Raw genomic sequence first — 21,122 nt, 5'->3', positions numbered from 1 at the left:
CGGTCACCCTGCACACAATCCGCAAGAAGTATAATACCTCCCTCTTTTTAGCCATTCGGCCAGGAATGAAAACAAATTGGGTCCAAGTGATCAGAAAAATTACTCACTTTGTCCACCCGACCACAAATCTATATAGGCCTATATACGCTTACCAAGTTTGTGCATGGTTTGCAAATCCGACAGGAGGTTTGGCGCTGCCGTGAGTAACGTCAGTCCACGGCATGATTTGTTGCCAATTAATGGTCAAATCGCAGGATTTTTCGCAAATTATATTATACAGCTAATGGAAGGCATATTTGGGAACATACCGATCCAGGTATAATATTAAGGACTCAGAAACAGATTCTTTCATCAATGGTCAGAGAATATTGTGCGTTTTGTAGAAACGTGGTCTGTAATAGGCAAGTTTGGACCGCTTCATCCGTAACTATATTATATGTCTTCTTTTTATCAATGATAAAATCAAATTTCCAAAATCCGTACTTTTGGACAAATAGTCCTACAAAATGTATCAATACAATTTTGTGTAGCCCCAAAACATTCGGTCCACCACGTCGCTTGAAACGGAGGAGTAAAAACAGTCGATATTTTGAATTCTGAAGAATTGTTGATAATAACTTTAATAAATAACAAAATCTCTGCTGCTGCATCATATATTTCCAACCGTGCAACCTCAAGACACACCTGGAATTTGCTAAGCGCAGACGAGAAATGCTAGGTTTCACATGACTCATCATACAAATGTGACTAACACTCCACTGATTGTTGCTTAAAATCCGCCAAGCAACTCCCGTGAAAATGGGCCAAGGTCACTCCGTAGCCTCCCTCCATGCAAGGGCGGATCGGGGGGGGGGGGCAACGGGGCCATGCCCCCCCCCCCCCCCCCCCAATAAAAAACGAACCCAATTTTTTTGTCAAGTGACGTCGCAATAAAGGCAGGCACTGCGTACACCACCATCTTTTCCTCAAAAAGATTTGGTTAAAGTGGTCAGAAATTGCCTCATATTTGCACCACAGATCGCATCTAGAATCCAACAAAAATTCGGGGCCCTTAGGCGGGCCCCGAACCCCACGCCGTAATTTTTGGGACCCACTTTTGGGGGACCAATTTTTTTTGCCCCCCCCCAAGTGTTCTGGATCCGCCCTTGCCTCCGTAAGTATCAGTAAGCTGTCGTGGTTCATTGTTTGTGTGTGTGTGGGGGGGGGGGGAACAAGTAGGCAAGAAAACAAACTGTCCTTGTTTCTAATTATCTAAGCATCTTTTCCGTTCTCCTTGCGTCTCGTGGCCCACAGATTAGTGACCCTCGGTTGCATGGGATTTCCGTTCGGTTGTTTCTGAATCACTAACAACCTATCTCCACTCGCGTAAAGTAAAAAAAAAAACATTTCTGAAGGGATTAGATAACACTAAAAACGGACCGAGCTTTAAATTTTAACCACATACAATCTCTTAAATATTGGGGAAATTTCTATAATCAATAGTGCTCAATCAACGACAAAATTATACTGTTGCTTGTCGAAGTCATTTTTAGAACGTACATGCGGATAAATTACGTCCGTTTATGAATACATGTATATTATGTGATGTGGATATTCTTATTTTGTTCAGAAGGGTATAACTAATTAGGCGTATTGTAGTCACAAAAGAATTGTATATGTGTTTGTCTGCTTGCTTTTATGTTTCACTTTTTGTTTTTACGTCATCCGGACGGCTTATGCTGCATCCTTCGACCAAAGACGTCAATGCAATTCGTGAGGAGAAAACATCCGTGTAGAATTATGTGATACACAAGCCACGCATAATAATAATATGCGCATTCATTTTAATGTTAATATCGCCAAAAGAACGGTGTCGATTTTTGCTCACGGTTTCAGGATTATGTTTTAAATTCTATCAAACATTTCAAAGAGTTACAAAAACCTATGCAGCAATTATCGACAAATCAGACAATGGCAGAAAACATATTTTTTTAAAATACTCCCAATCAGCGCTGTTGCTTATAGCGACCGAAGTGTATGATGCCAGTACAGTGACACAAACATTGTTGAACAGAGATGTTTTTGTGTTGCCAGAACCTTTAATGTCGAAATGAGTACTTTAATGGAGTGAGCAGTTATTGTTCAGCTTTTATTTATTCGTGCATGTGTCACTAAATTGCCATATTAAAAGTGTATCTTGTTTTATTTTATTCCTAAATTTTAGACTTGTTCTATCTACATGTATTTATTTTTTGCACAGGTTTTTATTACATTTGTTTATTATTCTTTGACGTACGGAAATATTTTGAAAACTTCAATTGGAACAAATCGGAATTGGAAATTTTTTCCACACGCACACACGTGTATATCTACCTGCAATAGTGGAGTTGGTTTGTACTTTTTAATTTGTTAGGAAGACCTCCCATATGTTTTGTACACGATCGTCAATTGTGGACCTTCGGGAATTGTGGACCCTATTGTCCTCTTTTGTTCAACGTCCCTTGTTTAATAGAGAAACAAACTCACGTACACAGAATTTAAAAAGCGCGAAGGAAGCTGCAGCGAATCTAAATATGTGTGGGCGTGAGTATGTAAATACACCGGCAATCGTGGACTAGGGACAAAAGGGTTACGGCACAAACAAAGGGTCTACGATTGACCGATAGTCCATGATTGAAATTCGTGTACAAAACCAAAGAGATCTGTTGCTAAAAAGTTAAAGTACATACAAAGGAATGAGGATTAGGGACAATAGGGGATCCAAGATTGCCGGTGTTTACAAAGATGTGTGTGGGGGTTGGTTTTCTTTACGACTGAGGACTTGAGGCAATGGGGTGTGTGTGATAACAATATGCCCGAGGACCTTGGCACTAGTCCTCGGGAGAATTTCGTGTACAAACCTTATGGAAGCTGTCGAGAAAAAGTTAAAGTACAACTTGAAGGGAACAAAAGAAGGAAAGGGACATGTCCTCATGAGTGTAGTAAAAAAAAAAGAGCTGTGTGCGTGGATGGTTGCGTCTTTATTGTGTAAATCGAGGACACACACGTGCAACATCATCGATGAATCGAGGACAGAAACAGAATCGAGGACTCCTCGGTTGGAAAACGTGTACAAAACCAATGAGAGATGTTGCGATAAAGTTGAAGTACAAACAAAGGAAAATGGAAGAGGAACAAAAGAAAATCTTTGATTTACACCATAAACAAACGTGTGTGTGTGAGGGGGGCGGGGGTGTTAGGAAGGGGGGGGGGACTGATTCCCTTCCCCCTGCTTTAATCCACTTGGCCCCCACCACCCCCCGCCCCTCCATCGCCAACGCCCGATGCATGGAACAGCGCCCAAGGTGTCACGATTGTTGCTACCATCCCACCCCCCACCCCCATTCCCCCAGCCCCCAGTTTTCTTAAATCTCCAGGGGTGTTTCATTTGGGGAAATGTCTTGTTGCTAAAGCTAAATTTCTAGCCTAGCCCCCTCCATGGTCTGATATTGGATCCGTCCGTAAGGAGGTGAAAATTGAACACAATAATGCATATTATGCAAACATAATTTTATCCACCTATATGTTATCATCCCACCCACCCACCCACCCACTTTATCTGCATGCCAACACCATCAACCCAAAGTTTACAGCGTAAAAACTTCCCAAAAATGACACAAGACTTTTGAGATCAACCATTGGAGAATTTTGTGACGTCCATACAAAAATACAAAATCTTTAGCATCTCTTCAAAGTTCAGGAAGAGGCAGAGCTATGATGGTATCTTTAATAAATGTCGCCCGCTGTAAATGATACCCTGAGATTGAAAAAAAAGTAAACAAATAACATACAGAAATGTTGGGTCTGTGGGAGGGGACAGATTCCAAGAAATGTGGGCCGAACAAACGGTGTTTATTCTCTCCTCGAATAAAACGCCTTAACTGCCTCAAAATGCTGCAGAAGATAAGCTCAATTGATAGCGCATCCCAACAATGTCTTGAACTTGAACCGCGACCATCAGAAGTTCACGTTTGCGTAGAGGAGCACCTTTTTCCTTTTCATCAAGAGGAGCGGTAATATTCATTTCAGCTCATTCAACCACTGACATTATCAATTAAATCGGCTTTCAACTCCACAACGGTGTGTGACACCCCTAGGGACGGGATCGTATAGCCATCAAAAGCGACAACAACCTGGAAATTGACAATGCTATCACGAACAAATCCCAGCGCACAAAAAAAGGCATAATGGTGATAAGAAAAGAATCAAGCATCGCCCACTAAACTGAGATGTTCTCACAGAGATCTCTGTCTTCTTCTCCGCTCTTTATTTTTTTTTCAATCGCGGCTATCCAATTGCACTAATCGTGACAAGATCTCCCGACAATAGACGTGCCTTCTGTCGTAGCGCTGGCGTAAAATGACGCATCACGATGCGTTGTCATGACGACGTTTGCGCCAGCGAGCGCGGCCGGACTGGTCAGGCGGGAAGCGCAGCCACAATGTGACAATGCAGGAGAAGTCGCTTGCTTACGTAGGAGAAGTTTAATATCAGCCAAAAAAAAAAAGGTTTCTTTCGTTCAGGAGGACGAACTTCTTTACCTCCTCATCGTGGCTTTCTCTCTGTCGTGACACAATGGGTTCAAATTGAGTTCGAGGTGATTATTGGGCCTTGATGGTTTGGCATTTCTGCCCGTGGCTCAAGCCAAATCTGAGATTTTCGGTGATTTTTCTCCGAACTTACGTGAGCAGACTCTATCACTCGAGACTTCAAGAAATGCACTTTGTAAGTCAAGTGAAGTAATTGTTTTATATCGTGGTCTAGTTTTCAGCCTCGGGCAGGTTTGTCTAGTAAACAAGTCGTAGTTCCTATGCCTTTTAAGCAGCGTAAAGCCGCTGTACTTTACTGGCAAGTATGAAAGGTTGCTTTTAAGTGCAGCAAAAAAACACTGGGATGATTTAGCTAATGAGCTAAGAAAATTCAATTTTAATCCGAGAAAGAATTGAAGACACTCATGTAGATTCTTTGGAAGGGTAGGGGAGGTATAACGCTCAGTTCCCCCTCATTCCCCCATCAATTCAAGAATACTTGGCAAGTCTAGTAGATAGAACTGGTCCAACAGTAATGGATATGTTCAACAATTATTATCCCTGTTCATCAGGAATGAGACCATTTTTCTGCAGCAGCTCGTGATCAGCGCAATTTGGTCTCTACCTTCACAGGTACCCATTTTATACTCATGGGTGGAGAGAGAGAGGCAATCAAAGTAAAGTGCCTTGCCCAAGCGCACAAGCACCATGTTCCATGTCAGGATTCGAACCATGTACCACGGCACACGAGTCGAACACCGTAACCATTGGATCACAGCACTACACAATTTCTACACATTAACTGCATTCTCATTCTACACAGAGCACACACAATACTCATTTGATTCAGAATGGCTTTTGACTGGAAGTCTTGTCATGCATCTGGTCAGTACACACAATGTGCCGGGTTTAGCCAACTCATGGGCTTTATTCACGAGTTAGCCATTTTGTCGAGTTCCCTGAATGTATTCCATTAATTGTCAACTGTTGAATGGGATGGTGCCAGACTATTTATGCAGGCACAATGCAGCCTATTTACAGTCTCTTTTTTTTAAATCTGGCTTTAAACATTAGGGAACGTTTACTAGTTACAAATTTTAGATTATTCATTTGAAGCATTCATTTCTCTACACAAGTTCCAAAAATCAAGATTTTACCTCACTCTCAATCCAATATGGCCGACTCGTGAATAAGGCCCGTTGGAATTACGGAGTAGTCCTGTAGCATAGCACTGCCCGACTTGGAAGTGACAAAAGGCTCACTGAGTTTTCTTTCTGAAAGGGGCAAGATCAACGACGGGCAAAATGTTCCGACAGGCCATTCCGTGCTTAAAGGGTGCACACCGGTAAATTGGCCTAAACCCATCCACCGAGCTCATGAATAAAAGTTATACCCTCAAAATAGTCTATATTAAAGAGTTTCTGAGAGCCATAAACTTTGGTAATTGAGGAGATATGGCAATGAACCTCTGGCCCGGACTACAGGCTTCCAATTCTGAGCATTTTGGATGCAATTGGGCTCGAAAGTGACGCTATTTTGCCATGTTGTGGAGGGATCGTTTTTCAAGATGGCTAGTTTTCAGCTTTGGGGAAAATAGGGGGCGTCTTCTTTGGGTAAAAATTCAATTTTCGATCTGACAGTAAAAATAATGTTTCAGTCTTTACTTCAATTATTAAAATCTCATTTGTATTTGAATGTTTGTGTGTAATCTATAATTCTCACTCAGATCATAGCTTCCAATGGCACTCCATGGACAGCTATAAAATAGGTTCTTTTAGTAAAACATGCATAACTTCTGATGGCATGAATCAATTTCAGTATTTTTTTCCAGATGAGTGGACGAACATGCTTTTTAAGATTTACTTTATTGGTGTATCAAATTTGATTGCTTTTTAAGAAGAAAAAAAAATCTTTAATCCAGGTCACTTTCTTCTTGACTCACCCTGTAAAGGTAGCTATCTTTCTTGCATGTTACGGTAAATCTCTCCACGTTTCTCCTTGTAATAATTAGGCCTAGTATATATTAGAAAATGTCCTCCGACTGGTGGCCAAACCATACGGAACGGAAGCAGAACGGGTTGTGTAACACTGAATAAAATAATGTTGCCACTTATTGCCAAATATTAACCATACGCCGGATCATAGACTAATTGCAATTAGCGATACGTCTTGACTGAATGGCAACCGCTGGTATGACGTCATCGCCAAACGTGACGTCACTGCGCTGGTTGTTCATTAGCGCCTGTGTTCAGTTTAGTTCGGGTCGCCCATAATGCCTTGTGTTTCCGTTCTTTACAAAAGTGTATAATTTAACATACAACCAGCGGTCTTGTTTTGGACTCACCCCGAGTCTCATGTTGAAACCATCCGGGCACGTGATCACTCATGAGACCACTTTCAACGGAGAAACCATTGTGCATGTACAAAGCAACTTGGCGGATAATTTGAACAATAGCTATAACACTGTTTACGCCATTGCAGAGGGCCTCCATGATAGAAATGTGATAGAAAACGTGAGATTGGTCTGTGTCCCTCGAAACTGAGAAATGTCAAACCCTTAAAGTGCCCTTTCACAGCTTTATAAAGCATAAGTGAAGTTTATTTGGATTTGTAAACAAACCTTAAAGGAAACATGCAGTGGAAATTCAGCTCATCTTGTTTTCATGCACATTACTATGTGTTGCAACAATACATACAAGATCTTAATACTTGTTTTCATTGGAAGTGATAAGAAAGTGGTAGTTTTTCATTATTAGCAAATCCTTTCATCAATACATGCAAGAGGGCGCTATTTTGCTTTTGTCACACAAGGTACTCCTTGTCAAAAGTGCATTATTATGAACAGTACAAAAATATGTCCTTCAAAATTACCCACAAAAGAAAGTTTTGAAGAAATATTGGCCACTACTATTCCAAACAAGCTGTTTAACATGATAAACAAGTAAACAGTGGAACTTACTTCAACAAACTGAAGAAAAGTTTGATATATATTTGTACACAAAGCTATGGAGACACTCACTGTTCTGCCTTGAATGACATCACGCTTTGGCTCGTGAATATGGAAATTTTCATAAGCATAAAACTAAAATGTTGAAATTTCTCCTTTTTACTGCTAAAGGAGGTGGAAAGTCATAGTTACATGGCAAGAAAGCTGTTTTAAATGTATTTAAGTCATAAAAATCCTCAGAAAAAAATCATTTCATGGACCCTTTAATTTGCTGAGAATCGGTTCCAATCAATCGGTTCAGAAAACCTTTAAGAAACTCGGGGGGGGGGGCACCCTGTATGGCGGTGACAATGGGTAGCAATGCCGATAAAAATGAGGGAACTTAGGGTTGATGCCAGAATGGTGTCACTGAACCCCAAAAAAATGGGGAAAAAATGCGTGTTTAACACGCATTAGTTGACTGTGCTTTTAAAAAGTAAAGGAAAAACCCTGAACTGAAGTCTGAATGAACTATAGGTTACGAAAAAAGAGTAGAAGGCCCCCTACTCAACTCTCGAAGTCAGCGACTCCTGCATATAGTGTCTATCCAAACCTCGTCTGGGGTTGCATCTGCTTCATCCTGGAAAAGTCTATCACCTCCAAACCCCCCCCCCCAAAAAAAAAAACCCGCCAAAAGTAAGCCACATCACGTTGATAAACTATTTTATATTTCTGAAGAAGGACATGTGTCTGTATTGAAACTTTACGAGGTATCCCACATTTAGGTGATTAATTACTCTCCCGAAGTCAACCATGGTCGAAGGCTCGAAGCCGTGTTCTAACACCCCAACCCCTCCCCCAACCGATTTTGAGCGCGGCATGTATTTTTTGAACAGCGCCCTCTTTTGTTTAGTTGCAGCTAAGTTCGATTATTTATTTGGAGACTTTTTGCACATGTGCACTGCAGTGCTAGTGCTACTCTAGTAATAATCCATGTTCTATTATTACTTCTAATGAAGTTCTACACGGACATGGCGGAGTGACTCGATGAATTTCTGTCAACAGTTACCGACTCACCATGCATATATGCTCGTGAGTTTGAAGTCAGTAAACATTTCAGGAAAATAGGCCTACCTAGTCTTGGCTCAAGACTAGTGATCGATAGTGGACGGTGCATAGTGCGCCCTCTAATGGCACAATTAGACCAGCGGGCCTACTCGCACTAACGTCTTGGCCATTTCGTATCAGCGGTTTAACTTTTTCTTTATTTTCTTTCTAGGCTTTCCTAGGGAGCCAATCAGCGATCGAGAAATGCTCGCCAGACGACTGTAAACATAGGCCTACCATATGCGTGGTGACCCTGCATCATCGCTTTCCTAGGCTAGGGAACCAATCAGTGATCGAGATTCAATAACAATGGCTCGCCCGACGATTGTAAACATTTGCGTTAAATACGTGCGGTGAGCAAGCATCATCGTTAATTATGCAACGCAGTGATACTCGGCGACTATTGCCTTTGTGTACCGGGGTCCTATTTACATAAAATGGCCACGCCCCCATTGCTACGAAATGATCAAGACATTAGTGAGAGAACGCAAAAAAATCAGTTATGCAAGGGTGCTACAGAACATTGCTACTACGCTCTTGATCATTGACGTCTTGGGCAAAGACTAGAAAATCTCTAGCTCTAGTACTGAGTGTTCCCCAGTTCCAGCAGTCCACTCAGTAGAGCTAGAAAATACCTAGACCCGTGAACGTGGCGTTGTATACAACGCCATGTTCACGGGTCTAGAAAATACCATTAACCATAGAGCAACAAGATTTGAAACTTTGTGTGGCGGTCGTATGTACTAGTGAAGGTTTGTAGTAACACCACCATACCATGTGGAAATCTCTTTTGGGAAGATGTGTGGTTCTGAAATTGAAAAGAACATCCAACTGGTTCTTTTCAGAACCACACATCTTCCCGAAACATTTCTACATGGTGTTACCGCAAGCCTTCACTAATTGACTAACAAGTAGTATCATTTTCTATAGCGTTATTTTTTAATAATTTTTTTAAAAAGTATTAACAACACAAGTGAGAAGTACCGCAAATACAGCTTCAAGGACAATTCCACGGTAACTCGTGTTACATTTTTGATGTACTTTTGAGTTTCCGTGGGCTATAATTACCTTACTGAAAAGGTTTGATAACTGTTATCCTCATGGTAGATAGAGTAGACCTAGACCTACCTAAGCACCAAAGATGACATCCAGAAAACTGTGTTGTGTATAATAAACAAGATGCACAAAACGTTACATTTTCGTAACGTGAGTAACCAATTTTGTGCGTCTTGTTTATCATACATGATAACACAGTTTTCTGGATGTCATCTTTGGTGCTTAGGTAGGTCTAGGTCTACTCTATCTACCATGGGGATAACTATCTACCAAGTACATCAAAAATGTAATGTGAGTAACCGTGGAATTGCCCATTAGTGATTTTGCACAATACATACACCAAACAGTGTGGGAAACCAAAAAAAGGTAACATAGGTGCCCTTTCTTGCTCAACAATTCTTGTTATCCAGTGTGCAAATTTACTCGAGCAGTAAATTGCAAAAAGGCTTATTGGTCTGACATTACATGTATTACTTTGCTGAAAGTATGGATATGTATCCATTTTAAAAGTGGAATTGGGATGTAAGACAGTCTTCCAAAATATCTGTACTTCAATTTTACTTTCAAGTTTGTTTAAGTGGAAAAATTGTATTGATTACCGTGAGAAGTAACTCTTCATCTTTAACTCTGTCAAGGCTGCAGAAAGCTGATAATGTTCAGAACATATTGCTCTGTCCCTCTCTCATTTGTTGCGTTACTTCCATCAAAACAAATGTGTGTGAATTTCAACTATCAACAATCTGTAGGCCTACTGATGAAAATATTGTTCTATTTTTGAAAATATTATTTTTCCAATCCTCAGTTAAATTTTAATGATGATTTGTCTTCACAGTGAAACTAGCCTGACTCAAAAATGGAACAAGCTGAGTATTATCAACACTGCCCCAGAAGCAAGTTGGGTATGGACATCTTCCTGTCGCAACACAAAGGCTTCCTGGGGAGCATCAAGACAAGACCAGGGGACTTCAGGGTCACGGAAATCGACTTATCCGGAAAGCCGGTCCAGCTGGAGAAGAGTGGGGACTTCCAAGGTCTGCCTTCCGCGCCTTGTCACGTCAAAGCAAAGGAAGGCCGTTCTGATGGAGATGGGAGTAAAATCGGTGGCAACTCTTCGTGTAGAATTCCAGACGGACTGAGCGTTTCATCCAAGATAGTAGGCTCGACTTCATTCGACGACCTGACAGAACTAGAGAGCTTGACGCCAATCTTTGTCGGTATCATTGGAGTACAAGTTATGGAGGATCTGGGAGTTTTCTCGGAGCGAGAACTCCGACTGAATGACCCCTCGTCGAAGACAACAGTGAGAACTAGTGATCCCGTGCATGGGCCTGTGAATTCCCAGAATTCGCTCGCCGAAGATGGCGATACTTCGCAGGAGAAATGTTTCTGCATTGGAGTTGTGCAAGACAAGGAGGCGAGGACGTTTGTTCATAAGGCCGTCCAGTGTCTTTTCCCTCATCTTAAGACGTCAACATCCAAACTCCCTGACGACACTTCCAAGTCGGTAAGCGTCAGCACCAACCCAACGTACTGGGACTTTCGGAACTTACTCGAGGATCTTCAAGTAGGGAAACTGATCAGATTCGCCGGGTCAAAGTTCTCCACACGGACATTCTCCATTGATGCAGAAGGAACGGACTCCAAGGAAACAAGAACAGCGATCCACAGACTGATTTCAAAACATTTCGGAAAGTTCTTGGAAACGAAGACATGTCGGACGGCTTCCGGTAAGCAGGAAGTTGTGGTGCGTTTCCGGGAAAAGTTTGCTCGGAAGGACAGCAGAGGAGTGAAGAGGAAAGCTGACGCAACAGAGACAGAAGGATCTGGTGATGTGTTCACTGGTGCGATAGTTTTTATAAAAAAAACCACAAAGTCTTTGGACAAGTTTTGGCTACCTTAGTTTACCGGTACATCAAATTATGTTCCAAACTGGATACATTTCATCTATTTTTGTGATGAAAACTAAAATCATTCGGTGCTGAGGCAGTTTAGAGCAGTACAGGGAATATAAGGCACGGTGATTTGGGGCGGCAAAATCTGTTTTGGTTTTCCTTTTTCAAAATTTTCATTTTGAAAATTCTCCACAAACGGCCTTAAAACCTTTCTTTTTCATTGAGAAATAACTCAGTAATTTGTAAAGTTGGTTACGGGTACCCGATCCCATAATCTGGAACCGGTTTCTGACATCAACGGTCGGATACTCAAGCACCCGGTTCTGATGCACACCACCACTCTGGTGTTAAAAAATTTGTTAGCCCTAACAATCCTGAATCCTCAAATTTTTGGTACACCTTGGAGAGTTGGGGTTAAAGTGTGTATTTCTTTAATTTCTGCAGGTTTTACACTGAAGAAGAGCAACTTGGAAACCTTAGATGCTCTCCAGAAACTTGCCCGAGTCTTGCGGGTCCAGCCGTCTGACTTCAGTTATGCCGGAGTGAAGGATAAGAAGGCTGTCACTCTTCAGTCGGTAGCTGTCAAAGGCATCAATTCAAAAAGGTTTGCAGAATTTGTTTGATTTTAAAGACAAGTGAAAAGACAGCAGCTAATGTAGTAAAATTTCAAACTAAAAAAAACATGTGGTAACTTCTGATAACTTGAGGAAAATTCTGATAAAACTTTTTTTGTATAAATCCATTATTTGAGTATGTACATGTGATGGTTTGCCAAATTCAAAACAACTTCATAATCAGTCAGACGGCTCCCCTTTCTAGATTAGAGCAGCTGATCAACGTTGCGAATCTTCCTGGCATCACTGTCGGCAACATCCATCCCCGCATCGCGCCCATTCATGTTGGAGATCTGACTGGCAATCTCTTTGACATCCTCATCCGTGATATCCGTCACCGTGGTGATGGAGAACCCATCGGGGAAAATCGTGGAGTAGAGGGAGCTCTCTTGAAGGAGGAACTAGACACTTGCTTTGCTTCTGTGAAGGTATTTTTTAATAATATTGTTTTTCATACGATTCTGTTTCAAGTTCTTTATGATGGATAAACTTGTACATCATGGCACACATTGACGAACTTGCAATTAAAATTGTTGGGAAAACACACCAATTTGATCTCGTGCAATTAATAATAATAATAACATGTTTTTATAAAGCGCACGTTTCCACCGTCATTGGTGCTCAAGGCCCTACATCGTTATTACCCTGCTCAGTGGGCCAATGAAACATTCCAAAGACAATCTCAGCTCCCTGGGGAGTATAGGCTCCGTGCGCCAACACAAGATGGCACGTTTTTACCAATGAGAACGCCATTGACGGGACACACAGCGTATGCGTACTGTACTGTTTCACGCGCAAAGTACGCACGACTTTCTGAATGTGCTAAAGCTATTAGCCAAAGCATCTTCGCGTGAGTGTCTTGCGTCCTCGGCGCGAAAATAAGTGCGAATTTAACTTGCAAGGTCTCCCAGACTAATCCCCACCCCCAATAACTTTGGATCATTCGATATAGGCAGTGGATGGATCAGAAACCAGTCTAGGTCTCCCCCAACTCTCCTTTCCTGGCCGTTGAAGGGGTACTTGTGCACGGAGCCCATACAGCTCAATGCTGCCGTTTCAGTGTAAAGCAATCACAATAACCATCTCTGCCCTCACAGGTACCATTTTTAGGATACTCATAACCAGCTTGCTGTAACTTATAAAATGTGCTGTTGTGAAATAATGGCCACCGGAATGCCTTTTGATGAGAACCTGTAGCTCCCTGTTCAGTTTGACTTAATTCTTTTCTTTGAACAGGAGAAAGGGTTCATGAATTACTTTGGAGAGCAGCGATTCGGTCTTTTACAGGATGGGAAGAGCCAATCAGCCGCCATTGGTCAGTCCATTCTGTCTGGGAAATATGTAAGTCAATTGATGGTTTGTTATGGTTAGGAACTCTATCATTATCTAAATTAAAAAATTACAAAGAGCTTTGGTGCAGCTGGTGGGGTGGGGGGGGGTAGTAGATTGGAGTTAGGAATTTAGTAGTGTTACGATGAAGAAAAGGCGGGGGGGGGGGGGGAAGGGGGGAACGGGGGGGGGGGGGGGGGGGGGGGGGACGATGGGACTTACCCCCTGGGTTTTTAGAAAAGTAGAACATCCAACATTTTTTTAATCGAATGCACAAGCACTCAAACGTCTGACTTCATGTTGTGTTGTATTGCACTGTAAAGAAGAACTGAATTAAGGACGCGAGTCCAGCATATGTAACTTGTAGAATAGCTACTCTCTCAATCGAAACGCAAGTTTAAAGGGAAAATACAACATTTGCCAACATCAAAAAACGAAATTATCAAATTATCACGAAGTACCTTACTAAATTGTTAGGGACTGACAGTCTAAAGCATCCTTTAAAATCGTGGCTCCCGGTGGGCTGGCATTTTCAAGAAAAACTGTATTTTTCCTACGCTGGTCCGCCGACCAGCGTTGGAGAAAACTGACTTTTTTCAAAAACTGTTCTTAATTCTTCATATTTAGTTATTCTGACTTTTCTTTGCAATTGATCACACACCTGTGAAGGGGTACAAGCCTGCTAGACTGATTCTCTGACCTTACAATTCCCCAAAGTGTATTAATTGCTTCGTTTCATCTTTACTGGGGTCAGGGAACCAGACTACAAGAACATGGTAGGTTTTCTTGGTTTTTCCAGCATCTACAAGCCTAAAACATGAAACAAGTCAGTTTAACAATATTTTATATAACATAATAATCCTCCAAATCCATTTATTTCTGAAAATTGCAGCAAAAGCAAATGTTGTACATTCCCTTCAATGGCATGGAAAAGTGATAACCACTATTTCTATTCCAGAGCTTATGTCATGCACATAGGTCATCACCAGCCAATAACAAGTCGACCGAAAAGCTTTTTAAACGAAATGTGACAATCAGGCATTCCTTTGTCATTGACTTGCCATTCAACTTGCAATACGACTTATTATTTGACTTGTGATGTGGCCTGTTTTGACTCATGATTTGAATTGTGATTTGAATTGTGATCGACTTGACTGCAACTCAGCTGCTGTTCCTTTCCTGACCATTTCAGCAAGATGCAGTTAACCAAATACTCGCCCCTGAGGAAGACAAGGACGATCCCGTCAACCGAGCCAAGCGCCACTTCCTCCAGACTCGAAACGCCAAGGAGGCCCTGGCCCTCATGCCCAGGCACAAGACCCGCGAGTGCCTCGTTCTCAGGGCCCTGCACCGGCATGGCCTGGACAGAGACGGCTGCATGAGGGCGCTTCTCTGCATCCCGCACGCCATGCGGCAGTTCTACGCGCACGCCTTCTGCAGTCTGGTCTGGAATCACATGGCCAGCGTGAGACTGCGACTGTACGGATACCGGGTTGTGGCCGGGGACTTGGTGTTGATGGGAGACGAGAAGCGGGGTGCCAGGGACAAGGTTGGTAACCATTCACCTTAAAACATAGTCTGGTTCCCCGACCTGACAATTTCCCCCGACGTCCACACATCTAAATTGTAGGTCAGGCAGCCTCCGTGGCTAAAAATAAACATGACCACATTGACGGCCCTTTTTCAAAGCTCGGCTTCGTTTCCGAATTGGCTTTATCACTTAAAGCTTTTAATGTTCCGATCAAATTTTTAAATAATTTACTGGCTTCATATATCATACAGATATGAAAATACAGTTTGATATTTCTGTAAGAAAAAATTGACTAATGTTGACCTGGAATCTTCAAAATAAGGCACCCAAGTAGCACTGTTAGCAGGCGGAGCCGAATGAAGACCGAGTTTTGGAAAATCTCGGTAACGGTCGTCAAATTCAAAATAGTACATGATGAAGCAAAAAGTTCGCCCATACGATCCAAGTATACTTGATGCACAACATCATCGTTGAATTTCAAGTTTTCTAAATGAAAGCAATGAATATTAATTATCAACTCATTTAAAAAAGTTTTTAATAAGCAATAAGCAGTTAATTAAAACTATATTATTCTCGGAAATACTCGCGCGCTATCCGATTGTCGACGAAATGAATTCGGCAAATTTCAGACATTTTCGGAAAAAGGAGGAATTCCTCCCGTTCTAGTCACGTGACGTAAATTGTAATACAATGTATTACCGGAGGCTACCTGACCTAAGATTCATCAGGAATAGTCAGAATCTTGTGGTCTGGGAACCAGACTACTAAAAACAGTGCCAGTTTGTTGAGAAACCAACGAGTTGTTTAAAGGAGCTCTGTTATCACCGATGCGTTTTCCTCGATTGAAGCCCCTGTGTGGTTACCTTGTAATTTTCTCAATATTTGAATTACAATGACATGGCAGCAGTGTTAAAGTAAGCTGATGAAAAGTGGTGAAAGCGGCAATATTAAAATTGTAGTAAAGCTCTTTTTTTAATTAAATTTTCTAATGGAATAACCACTGACTCCAAACTCACACACAACATACTAGCTGTCTCCTAGTATTTTTTCATGTGAAGTCTCAAAAAGTAACATTTTGCTTACTGTCACCCACAAGAGGACTTCTGTAACTGGCATTTTAAAATATTAGTTAAATCTAGACACTTAAAGATTATTGACATTTGAGTTCAGTTTCTGTACAGATGGCAAAGATAACAGATAACATTGTTGACTGTGCATGGAACACTTTAGTACAAATGAAGCTATTTTAATTTCTAACAGAACAAGTTCCCTAATCCCTGTTTTGTTTCTTCAGATTCAAGAAGTTAGTGAAGACGACGTGAAAGCTGGCATCTTCTCCATCCAGGATGTAGTCCTTCCGTTGCCCGGTAACAACATCCGGTATCCCAGCAACAGGATGGGAGATGCATACACCAAGTACCTGGAGGGGGCGGGCTTGGGTTCTTGCAAGTACCGCCCGACCGAACTTCAGTTGAACATACCGGGGGATTACCGGCGACTGATTGAGTGGCCTAAGGAACTTCGCTGGGATTTAGAGCATATACGAGACGACGATGAAATCCAGACAAATCTTGTGCCAGACAAGTTGGGGATGGATTGTGAAGTGGACTCTAAAGAAGACAGAGAGTGTCTCGGTGATGAAAGAGCTACATTAAATTTTCATGAAGTTAATTTAAAATGTTCCAATGATTCGTCAGAGATTGACGGACAAAATCCCCCAGAATCAAACAATGATGACATTTCTTTGAGATCTGAATTGAGCAGCTCAGAATTGGATGAGGGGAACAGTCCAAGTGACCGACAGGCAACAGGGGTGAATTTAAGGGTCAAATTCAGGTTGGCATCTTCAACCTATGCCACCGTTTTTCTGAGGGAGTTGATGAAAAAATATAGTGCGGTGGCTTCAACCATGCTCCAACAGAAACAAGATGAGCAAGGCAATTAACATTGACAATGACGAAAGTATTCTCTGGAAGGATGATGTCAGGTTTACAAAGGAGTTCTTTCAGAAACCTTTTGTATTTGCAACTTCAGTTTCATAATTTCACAACTAAAACCAAACAGAAGTACATATGCCGCGTTTGTATTAAAAGTGCTCACTAAATTTTTTTTATTTCCAATTCGTAATATATTTACAAAAGCCAAAATACAAAATTTCCCTTCATATTTTGTCTAGCTTTGACTCAAATTGGAAATAGTTTCAAAAATGACACAAATTCTATTTAAAATACTTAAGGCCGGTTCATACTCAGCGCGAAAAATGCGAATGCAAACTTCTGACGTCACGGCAAGCTTTCGCACTGGGATTTCGCAAAAGTTGATCACATTTCAACTCCGAATTTTGCAGCGAAATGTTTCATGACGTCAAATTTGTTTCGCATTTGCATGAAGTGCATTTTGTATGAACCGGCCTTAACACATTGGTACTCAAGTATTTTTTTTCTCCAAACACAAGAAAAACAAATAACTTGAAAAGTTGGTTTTCAGCTTACTTGGTCAAAATGAAAGTTTGGGATATTTTTTTTATCTCTATACAATAATGTATGTTCATAAATAGATACGTGAGTCAAGTCGAGAGGGCATGCAGTTGCTAATGGGTCATTTTATAAATTTGGGGTCCACTTTTTTTCCTGTCCCTGTTGCCTCTGACATCTGTGATTTTATAAATCTAGATGCACCCCTTAACCAGTTTGCGCCGGATGATATGTATAGGCATCATTCCATGTCAGACCAACGCACTTTTTTACCTCATGTCTTCCGATTTTAATAAAAATTGCTGTGCTTGTAGGTCCTAATGAGCAATGAATACACACCAGTTTTTAGCCCGATCCGACCTACCATGTGGTCAGGGCAGAAGCCACAAAAAAATGGCATTTTTAGAGTAAAATACCACCCTTTTGGTATAAATATGTCAAAACTATGGCAATTTTCATCGAATATATGTGAATTTGGTATTAAAATAATGAGGATTGCATGCTCAAATCACTACTGAAAAGTAGGTCACGTGACCTTTAATATGCTATCGTGACCCTTGACCCAATTTTTGTAATAATGTATCATTCTGAAAATCAACGAAATAAAAATAACTTGCTAGAGCATGTCTTCCTCTATCAGAATCTACTAAAAATCAGTTGGGGTCTTCAAAATTTACAACTTTATGACTACTTTTGTACAGTTGGTAGGTTACAAATGAGTCAATTTATAGACTTTACATAAGAAATACACCAACACAACTTACTATTCTGTTTCTTAAGTTACTAAAATTAATCTAGATTTTTATGTATAAAGTACAAAGCCAGGAAAAACAAAATTCTACCTTCTGATTCCAAAGAAACTGTCTAATCAGAATATCTGGACTCAGAAGTGTGCTAACTACTAACAGTAACCAGGCCTTCACCCAGTACAGCGGACTCACGTCCAGGTGAAATTAATCTCAAAGGAACACAATGCCAAGTCTGTGAGAGTCATTAAAGTTCAAGAAGCACAGTGATGAATGAGTAAAGGTAACTTTGATTGTAATATTAAGTATTATCTTCAAGCAAACTTGAATCCTAGACCCTGATTAGTCCATCTATAGCAACAACTGTGTGATTTTATATAATATTGCACAGCTATATTGCACCCCAGATATTAAAAATGTACGTGTACATATGTTGTGTTATTTCCTGCAGAACGAACCAATACACTACATGTATGCACGTACATCTTCACCGCGTGTACGCATTTGATATCAAGTTTGCTTGAAGATAAATTGGTTATAAATCCCACTTGCGCTCGTGGAACACAGAATTATGTAGTGCATTGAGTGGCATATGGGTCACAGCAGCATTGCATTATTTCATATTCCAAGCGCGCTCGTGGGATAACTAATTATCAGTGGCACCAAGGGGGGGGGGGGCGCCTTGAACCCACCCCCAACATTGTCAATTTGTTTGATTTTAGGCTAGTTTTTGTTGGTCCAATCTTTTACAGGAATTTGAACAAAAAACGATTTATGACCCCCCCCCCCCAACCAAAAGCCAAATCCTGGGTGCGCCACTGCTGATAATTTACACTATGAGTCTGGTTAGACCTCATCAGCCCTCAGAATGAGAAATTCACAAACCAAGATATATTTTAGTAACTTTAGAAACAGAATAGTAAGTTGTGTTGGTGTATTTCTTATGTAAAGTCTATAAATTGACTCATTTGTAACCTACCAACTGTACAAAAATAGTCATAAAGTTGTAAATTTTGAAGACCCCAACTGATTTTTAGTAGATTCTGATAGAGGAAGACATGCTCTAGCAAGTTATTTTTATTTCGTTGATTTTCGGAATGATACATTATTACAAAAAATGGGTCAAAGGTCACGATAGCATATTAAAGGTCAAGTGACCTACTTTTCACAAAATTTAATTTTGACAAAAGAAGTGCTTTGAGCATGCAATCCTCATTATTTTAATAACAAATTCACATATATTCAGTGTTCTCCAACATGTAGAACAAACCTGGCGCCCCGCCATGCTTTCTGCGGCGCCCGCCATGTTTAAGAAGTCCCCGCCAAGCTTTAAAATCCTGCCGCCAGGTTTAATTTTTTTGACTCTACAGTGAACATTTACAACTAAAACTAGATGTGGTTGTAACTGAACAACCACAGAGCTGTTCCCAACTTGTTTTTGATTGTCTATTGGATTGTAGAAAATAATGTAATGATTTTTGCAAAAATCTCTAACTTTTAAAATTGAAATTATTATCTTACATAATTGCACTTCCGGTAAAAACCGGAAGTAAAGGTCACGAGACCTTGACATATACATTTTCATTTATAACCCTTCCCGGTCTATATATTTACCAAGTTTCAGATCAATCGGTCGAATAGTTGTATAGTTAAAGGACTATAAAGATTGCCTCATTAAATATTCATGACGTCATAATATGAAAACATTAAACTGCCCATTAATAATAATGCTACATATTTATCCTTTGATGTTGCTTAATACTAATATAAGGTGTCAACCCAATTAAATTTCTAATTCATTAGATATGATAATTAGGGTCTTAAATTAACACTTCCGGTAACACCGGAAGTAGAGGTCACATGACTGGGATATACCAATATTCATGTGTAACACTTCCCAGTCTGTATACCTGCCAGGTTTGAGATCAATCGGTCAAATGGTTCTATAGTTATAGGACTGTAAAGATTGCCTCATTAAATATTCATGACGTCATAACATAACAATAATTAAGTGCACAGTATAAAAAATAATGCAATATAATTATCTGTCAATATAGCTTCGTATCAATGTGAAGTTTCAACCCAATCAGATTAATAATTCATGAGATATGATATAGGGGTCTAAAATAACCACTTCCGGTAAAACCGGAAGTGAAGGTCATGTGACCTTGACATATCAATTTTCATTTATAACACTTCCCTGTCTGTATACCTACCAAATTTGAGATCAATTGGTCAAATAGTTCTATAGTTATAAGGCTGTAAAAATTGAATCTATAAATAGATGTCACGTGACCCCTGATAACGTCACGATGACGAAAAGTTTCGGCATACATCTTTAAAATAGTTCCCAAAGTGGCTTGTAGAATAAAAACGTGTGATATATATTTGAAAATGCATGTGTCCAACTTCCCCTAAAGCAGATCAAAAATGACTGAGAAAAGTCTTCTTATAGGCGAATGGGGGCGCCATTCACTTTTTACGGTGTGCCGTTATATTTTTTTGGTGACGCGCAGCTGTCCTTATTTTGATCCCATAAAACTTAAGGCTCAGTGCCTTAAGTACAACCATTAAAGTTATGTACTGCCCTCTTTTGGCGAGAATGAAGGGACGTAATGTACATTGAACGACGTTTCAAAGCCACGTGTACGTGCTATACACATTGTGGAAGTCCTGCGCACGTTTTAAAGCTCTCTACCGCAACTTGGGCAAGGGAATTTTTTGCCGACGTCGCGTCAACTGTGTGAACAATTTGACAAGCTGGGAACTTGGCACTGTTGAGGCAAATGTTTATGCTATCATTTAATGGGCGATTCAAGATTATATCTGTACGGATTGATTTTTCAGCAATTTTCTAAGGAAAAAGGGCATTTTCATTATAACTTCCGGTCTGATGACGT

The 21,122-nt window shown here is 40.6% G+C and overlaps 1 protein-coding gene across 3 annotated transcripts; it reads left to right on the top strand.

Moving 5' to 3' along the window:
• Positions 1–8,410: 8,410 nt before the first annotated feature.
• Positions 8,411–17,438, top strand: LOC119738285 (pseudouridylate synthase 7 homolog-like protein). 3 transcript variants are annotated; one of them, XM_038213124.1, is made up of 8 exons: positions 8,417–8,565; positions 8,753–8,933; positions 10,469–11,477; positions 11,973–12,132; positions 12,348–12,570; positions 13,379–13,483; positions 14,664–15,020; positions 16,297–17,438. In XM_038213124.1, exons 3-8 carry the CDS (start codon positions 10,490–10,492, stop codon positions 16,945–16,947), a joined length of 2,484 nt encoding a protein of 827 aa, XP_038069052.1. In that variant the 5' UTR covers positions 8,417–8,565; positions 8,753–8,933; positions 10,469–10,489; the 3' UTR covers positions 16,948–17,438. The 3 variants fall into 3 exon arrangements, with proteins under 3 accessions (XP_038069051.1, XP_038069052.1, XP_038069050.1); XM_038213123.1 differs by lacking the exon at positions 8,753–8,933 and having other exon boundaries at positions 8,411–8,565; XM_038213122.1 differs by lacking the exons at positions 8,417–8,565; positions 8,753–8,933 and adding an exon at positions 8,952–9,332.
• The last annotated feature ends 3,684 nt before the right edge of the window (positions 17,439–21,122 follow it).

This window comes from Patiria miniata, unplaced genomic scaffold (assembly GCF_015706575.1).
Source record: "Patiria miniata isolate m_02_andy unplaced genomic scaffold, ASM1570657v1 HiC_scaffold_3, whole genome shotgun sequence".
Taxonomy (NCBI): domain Eukaryota; kingdom Metazoa; phylum Echinodermata; class Asteroidea; order Valvatida; family Asterinidae; genus Patiria; species Patiria miniata.
Note: the sequence above shows the minus strand (reverse complement) of the source record. Positions and strands in the feature narration are given on the sequence as shown.

Coding starts and splice junctions, on each gene's coding strand:
- LOC119738285 (XM_038213123.1), top strand. CDS start 10,490: ATGGAACAAGCTGAGTATTATCAACACTGCCCCAGAAGCAAGTTGGGT. Junction 12,571..13,378: donor CTTGCTTTGCTTCTGTGAAG/GTATTTTTTAAT, acceptor TTCTTTGAACAG/GAGAAAGGGTTCATGAATTA. Junction 15,021..16,296: donor AGCGGGGTGCCAGGGACAAG/GTTGGTAACCAT, acceptor TTGTTTCTTCAG/ATTCAAGAAGTTAGTGAAGA.